The sequence below is a fragment of the Bison bison genome, unplaced genomic scaffold (genome assembly GCF_000754665.1).
Source record: "Bison bison bison isolate TAMUID 2011002044 unplaced genomic scaffold, Bison_UMD1.0 scf7180017864143, whole genome shotgun sequence".
NCBI lineage: Eukaryota > Metazoa > Chordata > Mammalia > Artiodactyla > Bovidae > Bison > Bison bison.
In genome coordinates, this window is record NW_011494715.1 from 4,924,915 (window position 1) to 4,933,692 (window position 8,778).

The window sequence follows — 8,778 nt, forward strand, 5'->3', positions numbered from 1 at the left end:
GGTGCAAAAGCATCAATTCTTCAGCACTCAGCCTTCTTCACAGTCCAACTCTCACATCCATATATGACCATAGGAAAAACCATAGCCTTGACTAGACGGACCTTTGTTGGCAAAGTAATGTCTCTGCTTTTGAATATGCTATCTAGGTTGGTCATAACTTTCCTTCCAAGGAGCAAGCGTCTTTTAATTTCATGGCTGCAATGACCATCTGCAGTGATTGTGGAGCCCTCCAAAATAAAGTCTGACACTGTTTCCACTGTTTCCCCATCTATTTCCCATGAAGTGATGGGACCAGATGCCATGATCTTACTTTTCTGAATGTTGAGCCTTAAGCCAACTTTTTCACTCTCTTTCACTTTCTTCAAGAGGCTTTTTAGTTTCTCTTCATTTTCTGCCATAGGGTGGTGTCATCTGCATATCTGACGTTAGTGATATTTCTCCTGGCGATCTTGATTCCAGCTTGTGCTTTTTCCAGCCCAGCAATTCTCATGATGTTCTCTGCATATAAGTTAAATAAGCAGGGTTGACTTATATGACTTAAATAAACAGCCTTTGCGAACTCCTTTTCCTATTTGGAACCAGTCTGTTGTTCCACGTCCAGTTCTAACTGTTGCTTCCTGACCTGCATATAGGGTTCTCAAGAGGTCAGGTGGTCTGGTATTCCCTTCTCTTTCAGAATTTTCCAGTTTATTGTGATCCACACAGTCAAAGGCTTTGGCATAGTCAATAAAGCAGAAATAGATGTTTTTCTGGAACTCTCTTGCTTTTCCCATGATCCAGCGGATGTTGGCCATTTGATCTCCGGTTCCTCTGCCTTTTCTAAAACCAGCTTGAACATATGGAAGTTCACAGTTCACGTATTGCTGAAGCCTGGCTTGGAGAATTTTGAGCATTACTTTACAGGCGTGTGAGATGAGTCCAATTGTGCGGTAGTTTGAGCATTCTTTGGCATTGCCTTTCTTCGGGATTGAAATGAAAACTGACCTTTTCCAGTCCTGTGGCCACTGCTGAGTTTTCCAAATTTGCTGGCATATTGAGTGCAGCACTTTCACAGCATCATCTTTCAGGATTTGAAATAGCTCAACTGAAATTCCATCACCTCCACTAGCTTTGTTTGTAGTGATGCTTCCTAAGGCCCACTTGACTTCACATTCCAGGATGTCTGGCTCTAGGTGAGTGATCACACCATCGTGATTATCTTGGTCATGAAGATCTTTTTTGTACAGTTCTTCTGTGTATTCCTGCCATCTCTTCTTAATATCTTATGCTTCTGGTTATTGATATTTCTCCCGGCAATCTTGATTCCAGCTTGTGCTTCTTCCAGCCCAGCGTTTCTCATGATGTACTCTGCTCTCTATATCTCTGCACATTACATAACTCAACAATGGTACCAGGATGCCTGCTAAAACTAGACTTGTTTGCTCTAACAGAGGAGCCAAAAAGCCACTAAGTCATAGAAAATCATCCTGGAGACTGCAGTCAGCTGCCTGGCGTGGACCAGGCAGGGGCAGGTGAAGGACCCTTTGCATATTGTCACACCAGCCACCTCTCGTGCACCAACTCAGATGCCCTTGGCCTCACCTCTCTCTTCCCCACAGTATCCGGACACTGCAGGGCAGACCACTGCTGTTGGGCAGAGGGTTGTACGGTGGCACTGGTCTAGAGTCAAGACTCTCTGGAGTTAGTCAGTTTGCCAGGAGAAAAGTACTGGACTTTCTATTCATCTGTCAGTATAATTCAGAGCCAGTTTTTATTTATGTATAAAACTAAAAGAGACATGACATTATTTGTTCTCTGAGTTGGTGATTAAGCAATTCTACGTGGGTACATGAACCACAATGGATATCTGGATGTTGGGGGCACAGAAGAGCCCAATTTTTATTTTTGAAATAGACCTTACTTTTAAAAGCCAAGGCTGTGATCCATGAAGGGGATATATGTATATATAGGAATGTATTTAATTCCCATGTCCCTAGGTACAGAACATCCAAAGAGCACTAGGTTAGAACAACTGTCAAGATTATTCATTGATTAACACTGAACAAGATTGTTCAAGATTAACATTCCCCCAATCTACAAAAGTAACGGAGAAATTATTGAAACAAGTAACACTTAATATCTAAATTTTACTTCATATGTCTATCAGTTATCTAAGGTCAATGGTCAATGTGGGTTCTACTCAAAGCTAAAGATAGAAACTATACTGGGGTAGAAACCAGACTATTAGGTGTAAGTTAGCCTCTTCGTCCTCATGTGGGAGGCACTAACCTTTTGACCTTAACCTCTTCAAGGTGAACACAAGAAGATCAACTCATTTTGAGATGGTCTGGAGGGAAATTAATATTCTTCTGGAGTTTTTAAGAGAGACTGTGAATCATTACATTAGGAAATCAATATATAGCACTAATTATATGTTACTTTTAGTATTAATAACATAACCTTTATAATTAAATATAGTGAGATTAAACCAAACAGAATGAACTGTGAAGTTTTTGCTTGGCGCTGGTCCTCTGTTGAACCTGCCACCGTGTCTCGTCTGCCCTAGGCACTTCTCTAACCCATCTCTCAAGTGCTACTGTTCTTCCGGCCCTAAGCCTCCTCTCTCGTCATGCATTACTTTTCTCAAGTGATGGTATCAGCAACCAAGGCTTCATCTACCAAACTGAAGCTGAAATCCCAACAGTGATATGGGCTACCATCTGTTGAGCACTTTGCTATGCTCTATGCTTCACAAACATCAACCCAGTTAACAGTCATAATTATGCGTCCCCCAAAAAGATACGCGGAAATCCCAACTACCAGGACCTCAGCATGTGACCTCCCCTGGAGACATTAACAGAGGTGATGGAGTTAAGTATGGTCATTAGCTAAGGCCTTGACCTAACGTGACTGGAGTTGTCATAAATGGTATTAATTTGGACCCAGAAACAGACGCACAAAGAGCCGATGATGAGAAGACAGGGAGAAGACAGTCGGCTACAAGCCCAGGAGAGAGTCCCCGAGCAGATTCAGTCCTGCCAACACCATGACTTTAAACACCCTGTGATTCAACAGGGCTGTGAGACCACAGATTTCTGCTGCTTAAGCATCCCATCTGTAGTGCTTTGTCATGGCAGCCCAAGCAGATTAATACAAAAAGAAGAAAAAAAAGAGACTCAGAGAGAGAGAGAGAAATTTGATGTTAAGTTGTGTGTTCATCTGGATGAGCTGAGTTTAGGAGACATTCATAAGAGCACGTTCTTCTATGGAGCAAAAGGGCTCTATTCCACGAGGCTGACAGAAATTTCCCAGAACATGCAAACGGAACGCAGGGCCAGGTGCCAAGAACCAGACTCTTCCTCCACAGGTGGCCTGGGAGGGAGATGGGACCTACCTTCTGGTAGTCCTCCTTGGACTTCAGGGCTGCCCCCACGTGCTCGGCAGAGGTCGGGTAGATGGCTGAGCAGTACTGAGAGCCGTGGTCGTTGCCTTGGCGCATGCCTGGGGAAGTGGAAAGCGTAGGGTTACTGGGGTGGCCTGGGCCATGAGGCCAGTGTCACACGTCCTTCAGGACTCACGTCCTGCTAAGTGCTCGTTTCAGTTTCATCCTGACACAACTCTCCTTGAACAAGCAGGCAATGTATCTGTTTTGCTTTGCCTGTTTTAATTATAACGTATCTGCGTTTTAGGAAAATTTATCTCAAGTATCGCATCATAGTAGATGCTCTACAAACATGCATTCTTCCATGCAGATATTGAAGTCATAACCATTTTTTGATTGTGAAGCTCTGTGATAACACACTGTTTCTGTGGATTCTGATGAGAGACTGTGTGGCAGGTGGTACCATCCCTTGCTTGGCAGATAAGGAAATGGAATAATATGCGGAGAAATGCCTGGCGTGGTGCCCTACACAGAGGAGACGCCTAATAAATGACAAAGTGACTGATGCTCAACGGGTTTAAAGAGTTTGCCTAAGGTCACACACCCAGTCAAAGGAAAACCTGGCATTTTCAAGTCAGCCCAGGGCACTTTCCCAGTCACAGCAGCTCGAGTGTAGAGCTAACAGTACCTCAAGGTCAACTTCTAACTGAATGGTGGGGTCCCCATCATACACTGCCACCGGCCTGTCAGAGATCCCCTACAGATCCCCATGCTGCTGAGGAAAGAACTTCACACACATTTACTGCGTCACTAAAGCATCGGCTTCAGTTTAACAAGTACCCGCAAACTCCCCCCATAAAAGATGCAACCTTCCTAAAGCAACAGATCCAAGTTCCCCAGCCCACAGTGAAGGTGCTGCTGCTGTTGCTGTTGGGTTGCTCGGTCCTGTCCAACTCTGTGACCCCGTGGAGAAAAGCCCCCAGGATCCTCCGTCTCTGCCCATGGGATTCTCCAGGCAAGAACACTGGAACGATTGCCATGCCCTCCTCCAGCCAGCTTAGGTGACTTCCTAGAAATCCCATTCTCTCACCTGTGGAACCCCCTCCTCTCCTCCATATACAAAGGTCACAAGGGGGATCAGGAACTCATTATTAAAAAGCCAATATCAATAATGACATTGAAATATTAATATTGTATCCTAAAGATTAACCATCCCATACCTCCAATAAGCACTGAGTAATATCAAATTGTGATATCTATTTCATTTCTTTGTAAGTTATATATTCATTTAAGTATTATAGTGGTGGTACTATAGTGTAGATACATATTAGTAGGAGCTTCCAAGGTGGTGTTAATGGTAAAGAATCCACCAGCTAATAGGAGACAGACACTGCTTTGATCCCTGGGTCGGGAAGATCCCTTGGAGGACGGCATGGCAACCCACTCAAGTATTCTTGCCTGGAGAATCCCACGGACAGAGGAGCCTGGCAGGCTACAGTCCATACGGTCGCAGAGTCAGACACGACTGAAGCGACTTAGCACGCACCAATGCATATATTATATTAAGTATTATTTATAGTATATGATATGTATGTATTCTTGTAAATGTTACTTAAGAGACTGTGTAAGAGAGTGGATAAATATACATTCCAGACTGTTCTCTGTCTTCTTCAGTTTTCCCTCCTTCTCTTACAAGTAGGGCTCCTCCAGTGTGACTATATCCCACCCTTTTGTCCTAACATCTATTTGCATAATGGCAGGAGGGTAGCATTACAGTTCCTTCTGAAATATTCCTGTGAAGAAAAAGCACTGCCAGATCACTGATTTTTACATCAAGTCACATCCCTCTCCATTTGGCACAAGATGCAGAAAACCAGGTTCTCCACGTGGCAGTCAGTCAGTTCAGTCACTCAGTCGTGTCTGACTCTTTGCAACCCATTGACTGCAGCACACCAGGCCTCTGTCCACCACCAACTCCCAGAGATTGCCCAAACTCATGTCCATCGAGTCGATGATAGCATCCAATCATCTCTTCCTCTGTCATCCCCTTCTTTTCCCACCTTCAATCTTTCCCAGCATCAGGGTCTTTTTAAATGACTCAGTTCTTTGCATCAGGTGGCCAAAGTGCTGGAGTTTCAGCTTCAGCATCAGTCCTTCCAATGAATATTCAGAACTGATTTTCTTTAGGATTGACTGGTTTGATCTTCTTGCAGTCTAAGGGACTCTCAAGAGTATTCTCCGACATCACAGTTCAAAAGCATCAATTCTTTGGTGCTCAGCTTTCTTTATAGTCCAACTCTCACATCCATACATGACTACTGAAAAACCATAGTTTTGACTAGACAGACCTTTGTTGGTAAGGTAATGTCTCTGCTTTTTAATATGCTGTCTAGGTTGGTCATAGCTTCTCTTCCAAGAAGCAAGCATCTTTTAATTTCATGGCTGCAGTCACCATCTGCAGTGATTTTGGAGCCCCCCAAAATAAAGTCTGACACTGTTTCCATTGTTTTGATCTTTATTTTTTTTGAATGTTGAGTTTTAAGCCAGCTTTTTCACTCTCCTCTTTCATTTTTATCAAGAGGCTCTTCAGTTCCTCTTCACTTTCTGTCATAAGGGTGGCAGAGTCATCTGAGGTTATTGTGTATCTGAGGTTATTGATATTCCTCTCAGCAATCTTGATTCCAGCTTGTGCTTCATCCACCCTGGCATTTCACATGATGTGCTCTGCATAGAAGTTAAATAAGCAAGGTGACAACATGCAGCCTTGACGTATTCCTTCCCCAATTTGGAACCAGTTTGTTGTTCCATGTCCAGTTCTAACTGCTGCTTCTTGACCTGCATAAGATTTCTCAGGAGGCAGGTAAGGTGGTCTGCTATTACCATCTCTTGAAGAATTTTCCACAGTTTGTTGTGACCAACACAGTCAAAAGCTTTGGTGTAATCAATAAAGCAGAAGTAGATGTTTTTCTGGAATCCTCTTGCTTTTTCTATGATCCAACAGATGTTGGCAATTTGATCTCTGGTTCCTCTGCCTTTTCTAAATCCAGCTTGAACATCTGGAAGTTCACCGTTCACATACTGCTGAAATCTCACTTGGAGAATTTTGAGCATTACTTTGCTAGTATATGAGATGAGTCCAATTGTGCAGTAGTTTGAACAGTCTTTGGCATTGCCCTTCTTTGGGATTGGAATGAAAACTGACCTTTTCCAGTCCTGTGGCCACTGCTGAGTTTTCCAAATTTGCTGGCATATTGAGTGCAGCACTTTCACAGCATCACCTATTAGGATTTGAAAGAGCTCAGCTAGAATTCCATTGCCTCTATTAGTTTTGTGCATAGTGATGCTTCCTAAAGCTCACTTGACTTCACATTCCAGGATGTCTGGCTCTAGGTGAGTGACCACACCATTATGTTTATCTGGGTCATGAAGATCTTTTTTGTATAGTTTTTCTCTGTATTCTTGCTACCTCTTCTTAATATCCTCTGCTTCTGTTAGGTCCATACCATTTCTGTTCTTTATTGTGCCCATTTTTGCATGAAATGTTCCCTTGGTATCTCTAATTTTCTTGAAGAGATATCTAGTCTTTCCCATTCTATTGTTTTCCTCTATTTCTTTGCATTGATCACGGAGGAAGGCTTTCTTATCTCTCCTTGGTATTCTTTGGAACTCTGCATTCAAATGGGTATATCTTTCCTTTTCTCCTTTGCCTTTTGCTTCTCTTCTTTTCACAGCTATTTTGTAAGGCCTCCCCAGGCAGCCATTTTGCTTTTTTGCATTTCTTTTCCATGGGGATGGTCTTGATCCCTGCCTCCTTACAGTGTCACGAACCTCCGTCCATAGTTCGTCAGGCACTGTGTCTAGCAGATCTGATCCCTTGTCGTAAGGGATTTGATTAGGTCATGCCTGAATGGGCTAGTGGTTTTCCCTACTTTCTTCAATATAAGTCTGAATTTGGCCATAAGGAGTTCATGATCTGAGCCACAGTCAGCTCCCGGTCTTGTTTTTGCTGACTGTATAGAGCTTCTCCATCTTTGGCTGCAAAGAACATAATCAATCTGATTTCGGTGTTGACCATCTGGTAATGTCCATGTGTAGAGTCTTCTGTTGTGTTGTTGGAAGAGGGTGTTTGCTATGACGAGTGCATTCTCTTGGCAAAACTCTGTTAGCCTTTGCCTTGCTTCATTTTGGCCAAATTTGCCTGTTACTCCAGGTATCCTGACTACTTACTTTTGCAACTCCATGTGCAGGTGTTTAAATCTATTTTTTTTTTTTTAAGAGAAATAGCATGTGAGGAAAAGAGAGCCTGCAGATGGTTATATTATTTATATTTTTCAACAAGTTTGAGTAAGATTACATACATCTTGTACACAGAAGACAATAATTATCTGTGTGTGTATCTGGAGGTCTCTAAATTATCATAAGATTATGGAAAATTGTGGCTTATGGATAAAGACCTGCTTTTGAGAAAACAGAGTGAGAATAATGAAGAATCCCTCCCAGGATATGGTTTACAGTGGGCTCTTGCACTGGTGATATTTTCACAGATTATCTGGCAGAAGGATGACACAGTGAAACCCTTAAGTCTGCCTCCATGTCTAGAGCTCCTCTTGTAGTGACATGACAACCTAAGGGGTAGAAACACCTGGGAGATTTCACAACATTGTGTGGCTGGGCGGAAAAGAGGCACACGGCTGTCATCCTGGGCAAGCATGAAAGGTAACTGTTGCTGTCTAGTCACTCAGTTGTGTCCGACTCCTTCTGACCCCGTGGACTGTAGCCCACAAGGTTCTTCTCTCCACGGGATTTCCCAGGCAAGAATACTGGAGTGGGTTGCTATTTCCTCCTCCAGGGGATCTTCCCGACCCAAGGGTCGAACTGGCGGCTCCTACATTGGCAGGTGGATTCTTTACTGCTGATCCACCAGACAAGCCCATGTATGGGGATGGATTTTTATAAAAAATAATTCATGGATTTATTTATACAATGAAGAGTTCATACTACTACTGCACTCTGGGACAGGAATTTCTGGACTCTTCCTTGGATCATGACCCCTTGACTCTACATTCTAACTTGATCATTGTAACATTGATCACTGTAACACTGTCATACTGATATGGCTCCTGCCACTGCTGTCCCTGTCTTCCTGTGCAGATTTGGGCTGTCCCCAACACACTGTGCACAGAGGGGTAACTTTAAAGAGGGTTGACTTGAGGACCTCCCTGGTGGTCCAGTGGGTAAGACTCTGCCTTCCAATGCAGAGGCTGCTGGTTCAATCCCTGGTCAGGGAGCTAAGATCCCACAAGCCTCGTGGCCAAAAAGCAAAACATAAAACAGAAACAATATCGTAACAAATTCAACAAAGACTTTAAAAATGGTCCACATTAAAAAAAAAATCTTTTTTTTTTTTTTACAAAGAG

The 8,778-nt window shown here is 43.2% G+C and overlaps 1 protein-coding gene across 3 annotated transcripts in view; it reads right to left on the bottom strand.

Moving 5' to 3' along the window:
- Positions 1-8,778, bottom strand: part of MSRA (methionine sulfoxide reductase A) — a 230,084-nt gene that overhangs the window by 98,652 nt on the left and 122,654 nt on the right. For all 3 annotated transcript variants that reach the window (XM_010840281.1, XM_010840283.1, XM_010840282.1), the window contains one exon: positions 3,374-3,480. In XM_010840281.1, the coding sequence (XP_010838583.1) occupies positions 3,374-3,480 (107 nt within the window). The remainder of the gene's footprint in view (positions 1-3,373; positions 3,481-8,778) is intronic.